At 52.4% G+C, this 19,682-nt stretch overlaps 1 protein-coding gene and 1 long non-coding RNA gene across 10 annotated transcripts in view; one reads left to right on the top strand and one right to left on the bottom strand.

The window, feature by feature from the left end:
* Window positions 1–537: 537 nt before the first annotated feature.
* LOC121013577 (uncharacterized) lies at window positions 538–1,286 on the bottom strand. The gene is made up of 2 exons (XR_005782786.1): window positions 1,193–1,286; window positions 538–830 (listed from the first exon to the last, which is right to left on the bottom strand). It is a non-coding gene; the product is annotated as an uncharacterized LOC121013577 (long non-coding RNA).
* An 80-nt stretch (window positions 1,287–1,366) lies between these two features.
* SECISBP2 (SECIS binding protein 2) overlaps window positions 1,367–19,682 on the top strand; it is a 41,403-nt gene continuing 23,087 nt past the window's right edge. The window contains exons 1-10 of one of the 9 annotated variants that reach the window (XM_040449541.1): window positions 1,369–1,524; window positions 2,362–2,507; window positions 7,466–7,676; window positions 7,947–8,070; window positions 9,493–9,722; window positions 12,431–12,601; window positions 14,017–14,181; window positions 16,405–16,527; window positions 17,696–17,785; window positions 19,457–19,589. In XM_040449541.1, coding sequence (XP_040305475.1) covers window positions 1,489–1,524; window positions 2,362–2,507; window positions 7,466–7,676; window positions 7,947–8,070; window positions 9,493–9,722; window positions 12,431–12,601; window positions 14,017–14,181; window positions 16,405–16,527; window positions 17,696–17,785; window positions 19,457–19,589 — 1,429 coding nt within the window. In that variant the 5' untranslated portion in view covers window positions 1,369–1,488. Of the gene's footprint in view, window positions 1,525–1,697; window positions 1,936–2,361; window positions 2,508–7,465; window positions 7,716–7,946; window positions 8,071–8,111; window positions 8,289–9,492; window positions 9,723–12,430; window positions 12,602–13,978; window positions 14,182–16,404; window positions 16,528–17,695; window positions 17,786–19,456; window positions 19,590–19,682 lie in introns of those variants that run through there. The other 8 variants (XM_040449543.1, XM_040449542.1, XM_040449540.1 and 5 more) reach the window with 8 other exon arrangements.

Raw genomic sequence — 19,682 nt, 5'->3', positions numbered from 1 at the left:
AAAACAATTTTTGTTTTAATGTTTATTCAGTCATTTTGAGAGAGAGTGCCAATGGGGGAGGGACAGAGAATCCCAAGCAGGCTCCTGGCTGTCAGGGGGGAGGGGGTGGGGGTGGGGGAGGGAGGCTTGATCTCATGAACCTTGAATCATGACTTGAGTAGAGATCAAGAGTCAGGCTTAACTGAGCCACCCAGGTGCCCAAGGGGTTTTTCTTAAGGTTAATTTGTGTCTACTGAGGTGGTTAGATGATTTCAGTTTTACAATGTTGGTCTGGAGGAGATAAATGTAAAGAAATATTAAACGGGTGTAAAAAGGCTTGGTTTGATGAGGGTACCATGAGTTCACTTAAAAAGCAGGACTGTTTCATAGAGACATTAGATTTCATTGCTCTGCTGTTAGTTTAGTTCCTGGAGAACGGTCCAATGTGTCTAAGAACTGTCCCATCCGGTGGCCTTAAGGGAAACCACTGAATCCTATTTGGCTCCATTTACCAAGTAGGCGTAATGCTCCCCAGAAAATACCACCGCAGTTTTAAAGTTGAAAGGCACTGTGAAACACCTTTTATTCCATATACACGTTGTGTCTGTCAAATTGCCTTTAGCTGCTACGGTACTCTAGGGTGAATGCAAACACAGACTATCTTTGCTGTGCTGGGGAACACTTTCAGATGACAGTCTGGTGGTCCCTCCTCTGCTCCTCTGTCTTCGTACATGGACGAGGACTGCAAATCCTACCAGTGGTGCTGAGCAGCAGCCTAGAACTCCTTTCTGCCCCTGGGGGCCCAGGGTTAGCAAGCAAGATGACAGAATTGCTGTGTGCGCCTTGTTGCCCTGTGGGAAAGCCGAACAGTACAGAGTGAGAGGGGACACCGGCCTCCGCCTCCAGCAGTGGTGGCTGCCAGTTCCTAGGCCCAAACCTGGTGAACCTAGCCGTCCCCATTTCCCGCCTTAAATTCCTGCTGGTCCGCGAACCCAAGCGTCCATACTGGGGGCAGCAACCTGCGGCTTGGCTCCTAATTAACCCCCTACGGCCCAGCCGCGGCGGGGGGGGGGGGGGGGTGCCCAACCCAACCCCCAGGCCGCCCGCGCCCGCCACGGCCACACCACGCCACTTTTCCTGACTCCTTTCCTCGCGGTCATTGGCTGTCCGCCGGAAGGAAGGCGGCAGCCGTGAACCGATTTTCCGTGCTCACTTCCCGGGTGCGGGAAGTCCGTGCTTTCCTAGGCTCCACACACCACGTGGAACGCGGCCCCTTCCTCCGCCTCCGGTGTCCCCCGCCCCGCCCCACGAGGGTCCTGCGTGGCCGCCGCCCTGCGCACTTCCGGCCGGGAGCGGGGCGGGGCGGGGCCGGGCGCGTTTCTGTGACGCGCTTCCCGGCGTCCTCTCCGAAGGCGGAAAAGCGGGGAGGAGGAGCGCAGCGCGTCCGTGCCACCTGCCGACGGGGCGGCTGCTGGCCTCGAGGGCAGGGTCTCCCCCGAGCCGTGCGCCATGGCGTCGGAGGGGCCGCGGGAGCCCGCGGGCGAGGTGAGGACGGCGCCCCGCACTGGGGCGGCGGGGCGGCCCCCTAAGCGGGGGAGGACGCGGCCCCTGGAGGGAGGCCGTCCGGGTGCCCGGGGGAGGCGACCCCGCGCCGCCTCGCCGCGCTCGTGGAGGGGAGCGGCCGGCTTCCAGTAGCGGTGCGAACGTGCGCTGGAGCGGTAGCCGTCGCCGGCCCGCCGCGAAGGGAAGACTGTGCTTTGTAAGCGCGTCCGCGGAAGTCAATGTTAGTGCGCTTCAAGAAACCGAAGGAGCGGGTTTTACGTCCAAGTCCCAAGGGTGTGGGGCGCTAGGACGATTTCTAGCAAAGCCTGCCTCTGCGTCCCCACAAGACAGCTCTTAATGGTTCGCCGAGCGAAAAGCAACGGTTTTATGTAACTTTTGAGAAATTCGGTGGAGGTAAACTTGCGCGGTGCGTTTGTGTTTCAGTTGGCCGCTGGCGGGCGGTTGTGGGTTCTCCCGGACTCAGGCGGAGAGAGGTCGGAATCCCCGCACTGCGGGTGGGAGCGAAGGGGGCGCTGTCAGTTGTCCTCACTACGTGTTCTGGATGGGATTTTATTTCCGCTCTCACTGCCTGCCCTCCCCGCCCTTTGTAATATTTGATAGAATACTTTTTTTTTTTTAATATAAAAAGCGTTGGGGGAGAAGTTAGCGAACAAATTATTATTTTTATGAGCGCGAGATATTTGAACAACGGACGGTACTGGGATTAGCGTTTCTGGGGCTGCTAGAACCGAGCCGCTTTCTTGGGTTTTTTTGGTTCACATTTGGCTTGCCTCAGAATGTCTGTAGTTAACCACCTCTCCACCCTTTTTTTCCCCTCAGGGCATCAAGTTGTCAGCAGATGTCAAACCGTTTGTCCCCAAATTTGCTGGGCTCAATGTGGTGTGGTCAGAGTCTTCGGAAGCTCGTGTGTTCCCTAGCTGTGCAGCCCCGTATTATCCGTGTGCTCAGGAGCTGCCGGGGCCTGAGTACGTACTCTTCTCAATGTCTTGTGGTACCTGGGGACCCGATGGAGGGAGGTTAGACTTCGATATATACCGCACCTAACCTGTTTAAAGTTCTCGAAAGACTGGAGGATGCTCCTCAGCCGAGAAGGGTCTGAGCCAGTGGCACCACCTAACTGTGCCCTGCATCAAGACGGAAACCTCAACTCTCCCTTCCTTTCTCCACACTCATGCCATCATTTGGGGCAAAGAAAGTACGGGGATTGCGTTGCATTCGTTAGTAGGAAACTTAATTTCAGGGATCATCTGTGCATAGGGTTTGAAACTATATCAGGTATCTGATGGGACAGGGAATGGGCGGCAGATAGAAGCCCAGACAAAGAAACCTGCTCTTTGGGTTTAGGGTTTAACATTTTAAAATCATGCTTGGGGAGGAGTGGGGACTCTCGAACATGGCTGCTGCTTTGTGTGGATAGTACTTTGGAAATTGTTAAGTTTTGCTTTAACCATTTTTCTTTATAAGCATCCTGGGGAGAACGATTCTTCGAGTTTGGGTTATGAAATTCTTCTACGTTTGAGTTGAAAGGAGGCTTATGTTGTTTTTTAAGTTTTCCTTTTCCTTCTTGAGATTTCATTCTTTAGGTATTTGGAAAATGGTTTCTGTTATTAGCTGAGTTTAGAAAAACATGTATTAAACGTTTTGTGTTGTTCTGTAGAGTACTTGTAGGTTTTACTTGTAAGGTATGCATCCCCTTTATGTGAGAATTGTCTTTACACTCCTTTAATGTGGGTCATACTTGTTTCTTTTCCATGTCTGTATAGTATGATTGAAAATAGTTTAAACTTCATATAAATTCTACAGTGGTATTCTCAAAGCTGAAAATTGGAATAAATAATAAAATTATCAAGTTGTCTGATGTACTTAGGTTGTATTTTTTTTTAATTAATTAAATTTTTTTAATGTTTATTTTTGACAGAGACAGTATGAGTGGGGGAGGGGCAGAGAGAGGGAGACACAGAATCCGAAGCAGGCTCCAGGCTCTGAGGTGTCAGCACAGAGCCCGACGCAGGGCTCGAACTCACAGGCTGCGAGATCATGACCTGAGCCGAAGTCGGACTCTCAACCAACTGAGCCACCCAGGCGCCCCTAGGTTGTATTTTTTTTGACAGGGTTGGAGGTTCTACCTGTATGTGCTAGGGTAGGAATACCCAGGTTTTCCATTGTAATTTCATCCTTTGTAAAAGGAAGGTTGGCATGGATCACGTTTGAGCTGTTCTGTACCTTAGGTGGTTCACAAGATAAAGTAGGAGATATATTTCACTCAGTGCCGAGGATTCGAAGCCATGTACTGGGTGGGATTCCAGTTACCCGAAATAAAGGTGGAAAACATTCCTGCAGCTAAAGTAATGTTCTGGCAGTGGCATGAATGGAGATGAAATTGAGGCTTAAAGGATTGCTAAGTTTAATTTTTTTTTTTTTTCAACGTTTATTTATTTTTGGGACAGAGAGAGACAGAGCATGAACAGGGGAGGGGCAGAGAGAGGGAGACATAGAATCGGAAACAGGCTCCAGGCTCTGAGCCATCAGCCCAGAGCCTGACGCGGGGCTCGAACTCACGGACCGCGAGATCGTGACCTGGCTGAAGCCGGACGCTTAACCGACTGCGCCACCCAGGCGCCCCAGGATTGCTAAGTTTAAAAATGAAGTTTCTTTATCTCTTGTCCTTTTTTAGCTTTGATTTTTTTTTTTTTTTTAAGTTCTTTGTAAGCAAGGAAAAGATTGGCTGACAGTATTCCTTCCTGAGAAAAAAACAAGGACAAAGGCACGAAAGCAGAGGGGCGGGGTCAGGAAAGACAGGGGCCTTTGAAGGGGACAAAATGGGGATACACATATTTGAGAACTGATCATCTGGTCTGTTCTCATGGAGGCTAAGAAGTCTTTGCATGAGCCAGATTTTGTGCAAATGGGGATCTCCTCTGATGAAAATAAGGATAGCATTTTCCATGAGGAACTTGTTTCCATGCTCTTGTCCCAACCCATGGGGTGGCGGGGAAGTGTAACGTTCTTTCTACACCTGAGAAACCGAGGCTAGAAACATGTGTTCAAAGTTATTCAGGTAGGTAGCGCCCAAACCAGAGTTAGAGTCTGTCCTGACCTGTGTTCATGCATAGTCCCCAAAGCTGCTGTGATGTTGGCAAGTGTTGAGCCTTTCAGTGTGTTGCAGTATGCTGTGAGATGTGGGTGCTTTTTCCTTTTTTTTTTTTTTAAGTAGGCTCCACGCCCTGTGTGGAGTCCATTGTGGGGCTCAGACTCATGATCCTGAGATCAAGACCTGAGATGAGATCAGGAGTCGGATGCTTACCCGGCTGAACCACCCAGGTGCCCCATCTGTGGGTGCTTTTAAGTTAAAATCTCTCAGCAGTGAGAACCTGTAGTCCTGGACAGAGTGTGGCTCAGGTCTGTTGGGTGGCTGGAGCGGTGGCTGGAGCCCAACACATCCTGGCCCGGCTGCAGGGACTGGGGGCAAGACTTTGCACGACCATCAAGGACAAAGGAGCAGGTGTAGGGCTTGGGAGAAGCCTGCATGGTTCAGGCAGGAGCTAGGGAACTGTTGGTTGTGTTTTAAATGGTGGTGTTATGCTCACTCCTGGATTCTTGTTCTACTCAGAGGGAGAGGGGCTTGAAGGCTTTGACTGGGTTGCAGGCACCGAAGCTAGAGAAGAAAATACGGGGAGCCCTGCTGCAAGGAGTACAGTCTTCAGTGGTCCGTGTGGGTGTTGGTGGGAGAGAGGCTGTGGTGATTTCTGGCTGAATGCATGCACAGTGGTGGGGTCTCTCCTGGGAGTGTGGGTGGGAAGAGGGGCTGCTTGGGGACTAGCTGTACAGCTTGGTGCTCCAGTGCCACTTGGGGAAGAGTGAGCCATTCGGTGGGACAGCCTGTAGGTGGGAGAGCAGGGCCCGGAGTTGGCGAGGGTAAGGGCCTGCAGGTGCGGGTGAGGTCTTGGGGGGAAGGAGGACAGGTGTGGGCTCCCGAGTCTGACTGGAGAGGAGGGAAGGTGCCGGGGAGCACCCTCCATGGACAAGCTTTTGGAAGGTGGGATGGGACCAGTGGAGCTGTTCAAGTGATGTGACAGAGGGCCAGACCCCGAAGATGGCATGGCGAGGAGGCGACCGGGCTTGCAGGAAGGATGTCCTGGAGACTCGGGACTCTTGGTAGGGACGGGGTGGGGAGAAGTGGGCAGGGAGCTCAGTGGGGATCGTGTGAGCATGGGGACTGGGGGGGGTGGGCGGCCCCACCCCAGCTGTAGACGCACTGCCAGTGTAACGGCGGGGGGTGGGATGAGACGCTGGGTGTGAGGGAGGTGTGTTCTGTGGTTTAGGGTCATCTGGGCAGTTTGTGGCAACTGGAGTTTTACAGACAAGCCATTTGAAGCCCCAACAGATGCCGTGGGATGTCTCTGTGACATCTGATTGTGTGGTGCTCTCTGCGCGTAATTGTACTGGGCTTGGATTGGAAGGAAAAATACCAACTTCCTGGTGGGAAGAAAGACCAATGGTGACCTGTGCAAAGTGGGACTAGATTGTGAGCAGAGGCGGGACCCGGACCCAGGTCTCTGGACTCCTGGATGAACATTTTCTGGATGACCACAGCCTTCAAAACCACCGGATCCTGCGTCCCTTTTTCTTCCTAACCTGTTTCATCACTCTTTTCATTTATCCTGTTTTGGGACTTGGGCCGTCATCTTTTTTACTATTTTTTTTTTTTGCTGTCAACCCGTCTTACTTTCCCGTGTTCTCTTCTGAAGAACAGATTCTTCACTTTTATCTGCTCCCTATTAGATTTTCTGAGCTTCAGATAAAATAAAACGGATCTGCATCTAGAGTTAGCATAGTGGGATGAAGCTTTGAATCTTTTTCTTTGCAGAGTACAGCACTAGACTAGGTGCACAGAGGCAGGTACACGAGGAGTAGTTAATTGCTAGAATTAGTGGACGATCTTACAAGGTCTGAGCTTACTATAAAATGTCGTGGGTTCATAGACCGTGATAGCAGGCTGTCCGCAGTTAGGTACCGTGTGGGCGTGAATGCAGTGAACATTCTGGTAAGTGTGTAGCAGGTCTAGCCTTGTCACCTGGGCGGTGACTCCCTTCTCCTGCAGCGCAGGCTCCTCCTTGCAGCAGAGCAGAACCTGTGCCTGAACCTCTGGCCGTTGAACAGCGAGAAGGTGATGCAGGTGTGTGCTCATCAGCTCTGATTTTCCCGCCTTTCAGTGGCCCCGCACACTCTGGGATTTCACTGATTTTCCACCAGAAAAGTTGCAGCTCTGGGAAGTCACAGACACATCTGGTGCTTATTTGTGGGATTCAGAAGGTCCTGTTTTGTGTCTTAACTCTTCTGCGTAGCGTTTCGCCGTTGTTCGGCTTTCACTGCAAGGTGGTTGAAACCCCTGGCTGAAAACCATGTTTGCTAACAGAGTCAGCGTTAAGTCACATTTCGGCAGCCCGAGCAGATGGGGCGTCTGGTGCCCGTGTCCTTGGCAGGGTTGCAGCTCCTGGGCCACCATTTGCCTGCAGGTTCTGGGTGGGGCTGGCAGGTGGGTTTGGGCGGCAGGGCCTGTTAGAGCCCCCTCTGCAGGGAGAGTGGTCTGGATGGCCCTGCTGGCCAGCGTGGCTGAGGGAGTCTTGCCCCAGCATTTGACCCCCTGGGAGTGAGGAGCTGGGGCGTCCCTGGGCTTTGCCGCACGTGTGACACAGTCCGGTCACGGATGCCTCAGCGCTGCTGCGAGCACGTGGGACTGGGTCTGCGTCTGTCCTTGCAGAGCAGGAAAGAAATGCTGGGAGGTTTTATTTGGCTATTACAGATCTTTCAGTGCTAGAACAAATGACCTCAACAGTAGTGAGAAGTTGAAACGTGTCTAGTCCAGAAGTGCTCCTTGGTTTGTGGTACGACATCTGTCACTAAATTTGCCCTTTTTATCTAGGCAGAAACTCTACGCTGAAGATGTGGCCTTTGGAGCTTCAGCTTTTCCACCTCAGTATCTGTCCTCTGAGCTCGCTGTCCATCCATGCGGCTACTCTCCTTACCCTGTGGAGTCTACACCGCGCGTGTGCCCGGTGCCCGGCGCCCCGTATGCTTACGGCCACCCCGGCTGTTACCGAGCATTTCAGACCCCGAAGCCACGGAGCGAGCAGGTGTGCGCTCTCCCTCAAGACACAAGAGCTGTGTTTAAGGTTCGCAGGTGCCGTGGTGTGTCGGCTGCTTGAGCGTTTAAGACGCAGAGTTGGTCGATTCTCACGTGACACTTCAGTGTCGCTTATCACTTTTGTGTCTTTAAGAATTGATTTTTGTTTAAGCTTTTTTGAAATGGTTGAGTTGTGAATAGTTACAGATTTGCAATTTTAAGCCTTTTATATGAGGGTAGGTTTCCTTAATTCATGTTAACTTTTTAATTTTTCCTGCAGAAAAAAACGTATGATGAACAAAAGTTTGATAGCAAGAAGGCTGACGGATCTCTGCCATCTGATCTAAAATCAGGTAGAGGCTCACATCCTACTTACATTCTCGCGGATGCTAATTTGAAATCAGGTGACGGTGACAGACTCTCTGATGTTATATCGTCCTACCCCGTTCGCCCCAGAAACGCCACTGTCCTTTGTACACCGGTTCCTGCGAGCATGCTCGCTGAGAAGAGCAGAGGCCAGTGGGCTCCTGTGGGATCCTGGAGGCCTCTCCCCCCGGGGAAGGACCTGTTGTTGGGGAGGCTCCATGATGTGCCCTTTTCTGTGCAAGAACCCACTTGGCGAGTAGGTGACACCACAGGCCTCGGAACATGTCCTTAAGCAGATTGCAGCCACATCCTCTACCGTGTTTCACCATGTTCGTTCTTGAGGTCGCTTCTCTACTGTTCATGTGGGACGCTTTTTAGTAGGTGGGAGAGTTTCCTGTTTACATCCCATCGTGAGCAGTAGCAGACCTGGGCGGTGTAGTTACCCAGGGGACATGTCTACTCTGGCCTTGGAAACTGCTGTTCCAGGCTGTGACCAAAAGTTAGCGATTCTGCGTGGTGCTTTTTCCTGCAAATCATGTACTAGTGCAGTTTAATGGCTTATTTACATAGAGTCAAAGTCTTTTTTTTTTTTAAGTTTATTTTGAGAAAGAGACAGCATGAGTAGGGGAAGGGCTGAGAGAGAGAGAGGGAGGGAAGAAGGGAGGAAAAGAGAGAGAATCCCAGTCTCCGCCAGCGCAGAGTCCGACGCGGGGCTTGAACTCCCCAAACTGTGAGATCATGACCTGAGCTGAAACCAAGAGTTGAATGCTCAACTGACGGAGCCACCTGGGCATCCTAAGAGTTAAAGCCTTTGTAGTAGCTTTATTTTCTGGGAACGGTCAACTTCTTTACATGTGTAACTTATATTACTTGGTATACAAACTTTTCTCTTTGTGTTGACTTTACTCCAAAACCATTTGGCACATGGGAACGTGAAAGGGAAGTTGAACAGTTAACCGTAAGGACTCTGGTCTCATGATTAAATGCAGGGGCTTCGTGGTGTCGCAGCCCACATTAGTGTTCATCTGTTTTGGAAGGAGACCAATGGGAAAGAGGTTCCAAGTTTAATTTTACTTGCTGTGTTTCAAAATTCCTCTCTAGTGTGGAAGATTTGACACTGAAAAGAAAATCGTTGGCCTCCCTGTAAATTTTCAGAACTCTGTAGATGCAGCATAATTAGATTGAGGGAACTCGTTCATCGGCCTTAGGACTGCGCCCAACGTTTGCGGTGTGCTTTGCTTGTTTCTGCCCGTTGGCCGGGCCAGAGCAGCTGGCCCCTGCGGTCCCTTCCGTTTTCCACCGTCTCGCAGGTTGGCAACACTAGCAAAAGCGAGGGCGTTTGGACGGTGCCGCGTCGCTGCGTCAGCCGCAGTAGACTTCCTGCTGTGCAGTTGAAGCGTGAGTGCGGGTCAGCGCACGGCCCCTCCATCTTTACCCCGCTTTTCATTCTGCAAACACAGATGGTTATCACAGACGAACGGACAGGAAATCCAGAATCATCGAGAAAAGCGCATCTGCCTCCAAACCAGGGTTTGAATTTACCAGGATGGATTTTCCTGAACTGCAGGGTCCAGAGAACAGGGAGATCGCAGAGACACGGAAGCAGCCCCGGTGGGGGCCTCTGCGCTCCGCCTCAGCTGACCTCTCTCTCCTGGGAGAGGTGGGGGAACCCGCCGCGGGGACGGCAGAGGTGAGTGCGGGGCCTCCTCTCCGTTCCATTCCTCTTCCCCCGTCGCCCCCGTGTGGCTGTCACGGGCGGTGGGTCTTGGTGTGCGGGTCGCCAGAGGACCTTCTGTGTGGGCTGCGGCCCCGAGTGCAGCTGCTGTTCTAGAAGAATCCCCTAATTAGCCACTCTGTGTTTGCTGCCTGCTGCTGCAGCTGCGCTCGGTTCTGGTGAGCGTCCCGCTGCCCACACGGCTCCTCGAGAGCATCTGCGCCAGCGTGGCATTGGGCAGCTCGCTTAGCGGTACCGACAGAAGTCGTTGTAGTCAAACAGTAGTATCTCGGACTGCAGGGAGTAGCTTCCGATTTTTTCTGGCCTTTGACCCATACCTCTCGCTGGTGAGTCCACAGACTCTGCAGAATGATGGCTGGAAGTGTGTTTTGTTTGCCGCTTAGTGACTTTAAAATATGCCGTGTTCCACATTCGGTCTCACGGTTTGAGTTCATCCAGGTTCCAGGAAAAACATGAGGTCAGTAGTCCCTAAGATGGCTTGTGACAAATATCTGTTGTGGGAGGGCGGGAAGGCCAGGAGAACAGACACCAGGAAGGGGGCGGCTCCCCCCTCCACTTCCCCCTTGAGCGGAGCGGGCATTCTGCCTCCTCATACGCTCTTGGGTGCCGAGGCGGGCAGAAGAGCCACTGTTCCCCCACGTGGCCCCTGTCCCTGTCGCACCGCGGCGCTTTCCGGTGGCTCAGCTGTGACAGGGAGGGCCGGCTGGCCTCCTCATATACAAGGCTCTCCGCTTGGTGTGGCCCCGGCTGGGTGTGTGTGATAGCTGAGCGTCCAGGGGCCCCCGTCTGCATCACCGCTGCTCTGTGCGTATCCGAGCCCGTGAGCACTCTAGGGAAGTGGGACAGGACTCCGGGGAGGGCCGCAGCGGGTAGGGTCTGACACGTTCTGCCGTGGTCACCTGCTCCTCCTTGAGCACTGCGGATCTGGACGAAGTGAGGCACACGTGCTGTGTCAGGACATTTACAGACTCATGGCCTTGTGACGTGTTCACACTCAAATTACATGTGGAGTTTAAAATTTTTCCTTCTAGAAGGAAGATTTTCCTTAGTAGTAGATCTTTAAACACAAGAAGAAAACACTTGACCTTGAACAACACAGGTTTGAACTCCACTTAGTTGTGGAGCTTTCTTTTTTTTTTTCTTTCCTGATAAAATCAGTACAGTACTGTAAACATATTTTCTTTTCGTCGTAATTCTCTAAAATGTTCTCTTGTCTCCAGCTCTTTTCGTCATAAGAATACAGCCTAATGTGGGATGTGCGTGTTAACCCTTCATGTGGTCGATAATAATGCTTCCGGTCAATAGTAGGCTATTACTAATCAAGTTTTGGGGGGAGTCCAGAGTTAACATGTGGATTTTTAACTGAACTCCAGGGGTGAGCACCCCAACCCTCAGGTTGCTCAACATCTGTATCTGTCTGAAGTTGTACAAGAGAAAACTGTGTTAAGCATTTAAATCTTTTTTTAATGGAACGTTGTGGGAACTAAGGGGATTCCCCTCAATTTGAAAGAGCGGGGGAAGGGCAGAGAGAGAGAATCCCAAGCAGACTCCGCTGTGTCAGCACAGAGCCCAACTCGGGGCTTGAACTCACAAACAGATCATGACCTGAGCCAAAATCCCGAGTCGGATGCTTAAGTGAGCCACCCAGGCACCCATGTTTGAGTTTTTAAAACTTTGGGCATTTTTCCTTGTCGTAAGCATTTTGTGAAAACCGGTGGCGCTGAATCTTTATTGATCTGTGTAGTTTACGTGATTGTTCTTGAAAGCTGTTTCTGGTGTTTCATTGGCCTCGGTGAGCGTGTAAGTTATATTTATTAGAAGAACAGGTTGTGTTTAAGTAATTTTATTTTTTATTACTGGGCTCAGATTTAATGAAATGGCAAAGTGGGAAAAGTTTTGAAGGATATGAGCTTTAGAATTTATTTTAAACCCATTCAGATTTGAATGTGTCACTTACCTTTTGCCTTGAGCACTGCCTGTCACCTGGCAGTCTTCGTGTGCCCACCTGCCCCCGTGTCGTCTGCCGCCTCGTGCTCCGTGTGTGGCCCTTTTTGGCTTTACAGAAGGGCGTGTGGGTTACAAGACGTACATGGGTTGTCTCTGGACCTTCGGGTGGACTTTGGGTGTGGGGAACCGTGGCTCCCGCCTTCTCTCGGGGGCCCCCGGCCGCAGGCGGTGTGGGCACTTGTGTGCTGGCACGGAAGTCATGTCACACTGATCTTTTACAAGGGGTGTGGTACGTGAGCGGCGATCCGCTTACTGGGTGCACGTAAAAGCAACGCACAGGTGTTTGTCGCCTGGCAGCGAAGGGAGCTCTGGGGGCTCAGCTGAGCTCGGCGGGCGGCTTCTCCTGACAGGAGTGAGGTTTGGCATTTCGCACTTATTATTTATTTGGATGTGTAAAAAAAAAAAAAAAAAAAAAAAAGCATTTTAAGTTTATTCATTTTGAGAGAGACTGAGCGTGAGGGTGCGGAAGGGGCAGAGAGAGAGAGGAAGAGAGAATCCCGAGCAGGCTCAGCACTGTCGGCGCGGAGCCGGATGCAGGGCTCGACCTCACAAACCGTAAGATCGTGGCCTGAGCTGAAAACCAAGAGTCGGATGCCTAACCGAGCCACCCAGGCGCCTCACTTATCTGGAATTTTTCATTCGCGCGTATCTTGCAGATTTTAAGAACGGCAAGGGACGCCGTATTTAGAAATGAAGCAATTGCTTTCGCTTTGCAACAGCAGGAAAATGCCGGTTTGCCTTTTAGGGTGAAGGAGCGGCGAGAAGCCCGAGCGCGGCCGAGTCCGTGGCCGCCGGCGCCGCGGCCGGGCCCTCCTCGTGCGCCAGAGGTAAGAGCGGCTGCGCCCTCCGTCGGGTGCCGGGCCTCGGCTGCCGGGGCCCCTTCGGACGCCGTCCCGGAGACCTCGGGGCGGGAGGCAGACGCTAGCCCCGAGCCCCCCGCGTCTGCGCGCGGGGCTGTGAAGCGGGAGCAGAGAATTCTAGAGAGATGCCTCCAGCGTGTCCGATGAAGTGAGATGTTATATGGACTCAGGAACACCTGCTTCCTGAACGATCACCTGCCCCGGTGGTTCTCCGAGGTTCTGGCTCCAGGACCCCTTACGACCCCTCCAGCCCCGGGGAGCTGCTGTGTGTGTGCCCGCTGTCCGGATCGGCAGTATCCTCGGTTCAAAATAGTCATTCCCTTACAAGTAACCCCGGTCCCCCGGTACCTGTTAACAGTGCGTTTTTGTGAAAAATAACATTTTCAAGATGAAAACCCCACGATGAGGAGAGCAGTCTCGTTCTGCACTTGCGCAGCTCTCCACCGACCACCGGCTCCCCGCGGCTCGGCGTCGGGCCGTCGGGCGGGCTGAGCCAGCTCCCGGCTGTCCGGAAGCCCGACCGTGGCCCGGAGGAGAGCGCGCGGGGAGGCACGGGGCCGCTGTGTGTGTCGGGGCGTCGGTTCTGACCCCGCGGGCCCTGCCGGGGTGTTGGGAGCCTCAGACCCCACTGAGAGCGGTCGGCCTGTCCCAGAAGTGACATTCACGGAGAGTTCAGTAATTCTGCCTTCGGTTTGTCTAAGGAGCTTGTCCTGACCGAAGACGGTTTTACGTTTCTCGCGTCTGGGACGTGTGTGGTTCAGTAATGGCTTTCACTTAAGAGGTGACTCGGATGGTGTGCGGCTCAGTCTGGCGTCCTCGGGCCAGGGGCGGGGGGGAAGCCACGGCCTGCCTGGGGCCTGTTGTGCCCGCACAGAGTCTGGTGGGCGCCTGAGGAGTGGCATTGCCGTACTTAGGCCTGAGACCTAAAAAGCAAGAAATCCCAGTTACCGTGGTGGCTCAGATCCGTGATCTTTGACCTGTGGTGTTAAAGGTCCATTTCGAAGTCAGGGCCGAGATTTCCTCTTTGCCTCGTTGATCTCGTGTGTGTACCGTATGGACTTAACCGTGGAGTAGTTTTTAATCAGAACTACAGTTTGTGTCCCCACCTGCACCCCCAAGTTGGAAATCCGGTTTCCGGGCAGAGCACCTAGGCTCACAAGTGGATTCAGCCCGCTCCAGGAAGAGAGCTTAGTGAGTACGGTCGTCTCCGGGAGAAGGTTTAGAGCTCTAGTCTGAGTGTAATTACGCCTGAGTAGTCGCCTCACATGATGACGTGTTTGCAGTTTCTGAGTCTTTTTATTTTACTGTTGAGATTGTTCAACGATTTTGGTTATCTTTGAGCAGAGTTATCTTGGACACCAATGGGTTATGTTGTTCGGCAGACATTATCTACAGAACGGCCACCGGCCCCTAAAAACGTTACTTCCATGATAAACCTAAAGACGGTTGCTTCATCAGCAGACCCCAAAAGCGCTAGTATGTCACCCTCTGAAGTTTTCTCTGCGGACCCTTCCTGCAAAGAGAAACACGTCCACCCTACTAAAAAGGTATGTGTCCCACTTGGGTTATGTTGGTCTTCTCTGCCACTGACCGGGTAGTCTCGTCATCTCTTCTCAGCTCCTAGGGGAGCGTCCCATTCTATACTGTAGTCCCGATCTGACTTGGTCCCACTTGCGCCTTGAGAGAAAGTCGAACCCCAGTCCGGGAACACGAGTGGTGGAGAAGGTGGAACCCCAGTCCGGGAACATGAGCGGGAGCTTTTAGAGGGAGGGGCCGTGTCCGTTTCAGACCCGTGGCCTCCGTGGCCGTGAGCCGTCGTGAAGTCTCTGAAGGAGAGACGCCGGCAGAAGCTTAACGCTCTGGCGTGTAAAGGCTTGCTCCTTCGCCCCCCCCCTTCCTTCGTCTGTTGAATTCCAGCTGCTCTCCCTGTCTACTCAACAGTAAAACAGTTGAGTTCCACACTGTGGGATCAGCTGCGTGTCAGTGATGCTTGGCTAACTGCAGCTTTCTTGTTGTAAGATAGCATTTCAGAATCCACGTTTCTCTCTCCTTTCAAATAATTTGGAGCTGTCATCTTTATCGGTCCCTTCGTTTCATTTCTTAAAGAGCCTTTTTTATGGGTCTAGATTTTGTTCTCGAATCTCATTGTGTACTGGTACGTTATTTCAGGTTGTAACACGGCCGTATTTGTTTAGTGCAATGATGTCCCGTCTTTTGGAGGGCGAGGATACTCTCTCATACCCCTAGTGTCACAGACTGTCCCTCGCAAACGGGAGCTGCGCGTTGACGGTCAGTTCGAGGGAGAGAAGGTGTGCTGGCGACAGGTACGGTGAGGTCACACCTGTGTGCCTGCCCTCACGGCTCTGTGAACCGTGTGCAGGACTCCAGTGGAGCGGCCGAGTCCCCTCTGCGCTCGGGGCCGCCAGCTCGGGGCGCCTGGGCGCAGGCCGCAGGATGGGGCGCGTGGGCCTCTGGCCGCTGCTTCCCCTCTGCTGCCGTCTCGCCATCCGAACCAGTTTTCCTGGCGCTCAGTTAAATTCTTAGAGTGGAGAGGTTTTGTTTTCCCAGAATCTCTTTTAAAATTCTATTTTGATTATAGGCGCAAGGAAAGTTTTAGAAGCGTTCTAAGCCAGAGACGAGAAAATTGGGATCGCCTGCGGTCTGATAACCCAGAGGGCGTGGTCTCGTGTGTAACGGAGATAACGGGGTCGCAGTGGTTTTTCCCTCTGAAGCCTTCTGCTGTGAATTTTTATTATCAAGATAGTGTTACATCAGAACGTCATCCCACAAAGACCTGCTTGTGAACAAGGTCGTCTTCTCCTCCCTTTGTTGTCCCCTCCCAGGGAAGCCTGTGTCAACAGCCTGGTATGTGAGCTACCTCACGGTCCTCAGAGCATCAACAAATAGAGATTTTTTTGTTTTGCTCTTTGAGGTTTTTTTCTTGTAGACAAAAATGGGGTCATTCTGTACACATCGTCCTTCACAGTTCCCTTGTTCACTAACAAGATTCCATGGACCGGTCCCGTGGGTCAGTAGGTAAACCTTCTTCTCAGTACCACTGGAGGCCAAGTCCCCGCTGGGGACGAAGCAGGACCCCAGATGCTCTGTTGGAGCCCCTGCTCTGTTAGCGCTTCCATCCTGACAGTCCGGCGCTGTGCAGACAGGTACTGTTAGTGCCTCGGAGGGGAAGACGAGGGAGAGGCTCCGAGGAGATGCCATTGCTCTTGAGCTGGAGTGACGGTGCAGTCCTAGCCTACATCCAAGTGTGGGCGCGAGTGCAAAGGCCCTGAGGCCAAGGTGCATTTGACCTTATTGAAGAAAGGCCAAGGGACTGAGGGGGCGTGGGAACAGTGGCGTCACATCAGCCGGTGTGGGATGGGCCTAGGCAGTTGTCCCATCCGGAGGCTCCCCAGGGGGTTCCGATGTGTAGTTTAGGGACCACCGGGCCGTGGTGCTGGAAGGGGCACGCGAGTGTTTGAAAAGACTTCGAGTCGGTATTAGAGACATTCATCTCCTTTGGCTCAAAAGTAGGTTTGTCCACGTCTACCAGTTTAAAAATAACCGGAGGTGACAACTGTTTCAGCAGACTTCTTTTCCTCGATTACTCTGCTGAACGCTGGCTCTCTGGAAAATAGGGACGAGGAGCCAAACTCGGAGCAGAGCTGCCCTGTGGTTGTACAACCTGACATCTCAAGTTTGCTGACTCATGGGAGTAAGCACTCTAGTGAACGTCTTAAAAACCCGTGATTTTTGCTGTTTTTCTGTTCCAGTCCAAAGCGTCGCAAGGTGGCGATCCTGAGCAAAATGAAGCCTCAAGAAAGCATAAGAAAAAGAAAGAAAAGTCTAAATCGAAATACGAAGTTTTGACCATTCAGGAGCCGCCAAGGATTGAAGTACATTTATATTTATGGCTCGCCTCGTATGACGTAACAGTGGGTCTGTTGGGATAGAAACGTGGGCTCGTGCTGGCTTCCGAGGGGAAAGTCTCCATTATTTTCTTTAACAGTCTTTGCTCCAGAAAACACTTGTCCCCCTTCTCCTTCACCGTGGTGGCCCGGCGTGGTCCCCAAGTTGGCACGGGCGCCCAGCGAGCGCGAGAGTGCGCGCGCGGTCTAGACACGGACTGCCGCCTGGGGTCTGGTAGCGTGTGTACCGTGGGGCTCACGTTCACCCTCAGTATCTCGTTCGCCTGGTCTTCCCTTGCCTCGACCTGCTGGCTTTTGTGGGGTCTGCTTTTCTATCCAGCAGTGTTACTCTCGTGTGCTTTACTCTGGAGAGAAAGTTAGAATGCCCTAACTCTATCGGGGGCCCTGGCCGAGGGAGTTCCATTCAACTTCCAGCGTTGCTCTGTAAATTCTTTTCCTGTGGCGCCCCAAGAAAGCCCGTGTCCTGCACGGAGTCGTGCTGGCTTCTGACTCAGTTCCAGACTCAGTGGCCTGGCTCCTGGCGCTGGCAGAAGTGTGTCTCAGCATCCGGCGCAGGGCCAGACCTGACGCTTTCCTGCATACTTAGGGGCTCCCGGGGCTCCTGGAACATCCCCCCCGAGGACTTTGGGGTCGCACGTTTGAAGACCTACGACCCTGTAGAGCATTGGTTTGTGCCAGCGAGGAGCTCGTGTGTTTGCGCCCTCGCTTCCCACGTAACTTCTGCGACTCAGCTGAGATGTTAACAGAAGCACGCAAGATGCTTCTAAGTGGTGGGAACGTCATCGTTAGAGGCCCCCTGCCCTATTTTCTAGCTTGGGGTCAGCACACGAGACGGGGAGGTTCTGTCTCCTGAGTCTAGACTGACCAACACGCTTGCAGCCTGTGCCCAGGGGGTCAGGGGCCCCCATGTCCTCAGGACCCTGCTCGCTGCCCTCTGGGGCGGGGCGGGGGGGGGCGGATTACAACATTGCTCCGTAAATCTAAGAGTCAGACAGTGTGGGGCTGGTGTGGGTGCCCTTGAGGACTTGTGTGGGGCTCGTTACAGACAGAAGGACGTGAGCAAGGAAGGGCTTGCACCTAGGCACACTTGCTCCTCGTGGTCCGCGGATGGCTAAAGGGTGTGTGGTTTGCTCAGGACGCCGAGGACTTTCCCAGCCTGGCTGCCGCGTCTGAGCGCAGGGACCGAGGGGCATCTCCGCGACTTCAATCCAGACAGCAGCCACAGGTAATGTTCCGGTCGAACCCGTCACCGCTCCAGGCTGAACTTTTCTTGCTCGGCTAAACCTTATTTTCCAGATTTCTTTATGTACCAAGACAGGTGGTTTGTTGTGATTCATTCCTTCATTGGAGAATCACATCCAGCATGTTGACATAAACGTGCTCTAAGCTCAAATGTTTTGTCATCTTTGTTTTTTTTTTTTTTTTAATAAATCCTCTGTTTTCCTTTTCTTTTTTTTAATTTTTTTTTTCAACGTTTATTTATTTTTGGGACAGAGAGAGACAGAGCATGAACGGGGGAGGGGCAGAGAGAGAGGGAGACAACAGAATCGGAAACAGGCTCCAGGCTCTGAGCCATCAGCCCAGAGCCTGACGCGGGGCTCGAACTCACGGACCGCGAGATCGTGACCTGGCTGAGGTCGGACGCTTAACCGACTGCGCCACCCAGGCGCCCCTGTTTTGTCATCTTTGTACTGAGACTTGGTCACTGACTGCCACTGCTGTGTGTCAGAAAGGAGGGGCACAGGCTGCTGGTACAGGGGGACAAGAATTCCTTTGTGAGGCAGCAGTGTCTAACGGAACCAAAATAAGAGAGCCTCTAAGATTCATACAAAGTGAAGAGCTGGGTCCCCTTGAACCACTCTCCCCCAGTGGATTCAGGGCTGAACTTGGGATTCGCCACCTAGATGGAGAGGTTGCACGTGGCCGGTGTCTTCTCTCGTCTCCAGCATCTTCGTTGTCCTTTCGCCTTTTGAGGTGGAATAATTTCACATTTGCGAGAAGTAAAATTCTCAGCCCGTGTGCAGATTAACAGGATTCCCGTGTCATAACTGGGTCACCTTCCATCCCTGCCTGCGGAGGTCTCTGTAGCAGGTCTATGGGGCCCTTTGTGTTCGCCCCTGACGTGGGCCCTCGTCCAGGCAGGAGGGCAGCAGTGGGGGTGCTGGAGTGCATGCATGCAGCAGTCTTCCAGACAGAGCTTACATTTGCTGAGTGTATCCCACTCTGTGCCTAAAGTTAATACTTACCTGCTGTGTGTATTTTGAATCCTCTCCCCATGACTTCACGGCATTCAGTTGACTCACCTGGGCAGTTGCAGACTGGATGGGTGAGTCAGTGACACCAGTCACTTAGCCTCACACAAACTTTTGTTGCCAGACTTTCTACAGGTCTTGGTTTTTTACCCATAAGTATGCACTCCTATTCACAGTGTAGCCGTAGACTAAAATGTTGCTGGTTTCATTATAAACCCAGGGCTCTGAGAGAAGGAGGAAATAAACAACCGTGGCAGTAATAGTGAAAGATAACGTGGGGGGCCCCTGGGTGGCTCAGTCGGTTAAGCATCCGACTTCGACTCAGGTCATGATCTCACGGTTTGTGAGTTCGAGCCCCGTGTCGGGCTCTGTGCTGACCGCTCGGAGCCTGGAACCTGCTTGGGATCTTCTGCCTCCCTCTCTCTCTGCTCCCCTCAGCTCATACTCTGTCTCTTTCTCAAAAAATAAACATTAAAAAAAAAAAAAAAAGATAATGTGGCATCGTCTGGGATTTCTTTAATTTTTAGAAGATTTTTACGGTCTCCATGAATCTGTTTCATTTTATCTTGTAGAGGATTGTCACAAAGTAAAGGGTTGTGAGAAGTAGTATTCTAAATAAACTTCTGATTTTTTTAATTCCTTAGAATAATTTTAAAAACAGTGGAAAGAAGAGCCAGGTTCCAGTACAGCTGGATTTGGGGGGGATGCTGGCAGCCTTGGAAAAGAAGCAGCACGCCCAGAGCGCAAGAGCGTCCTCCAAGCCGGTGGTGTTCTCGGGTAAGGGTTTTTTCATCCCGACTGTTCTGTGACTGTTGTATCTTGTAATCAGAGGTATTTCTGTAGAATCCAGAGTGCATGGTAGTGGGATAA

This window comes from Herpailurus yagouaroundi, unplaced genomic scaffold, assembly GCF_014898765.1.
Source record: "Herpailurus yagouaroundi ecotype Mexico unplaced genomic scaffold, PumYag 199, whole genome shotgun sequence".
NCBI classification, from domain to species: Eukaryota; Metazoa; Chordata; class Mammalia; order Carnivora; family Felidae; genus Herpailurus; species Herpailurus yagouaroundi.
This window is presented reverse-complemented; position numbering and strand designations above follow the sequence as displayed.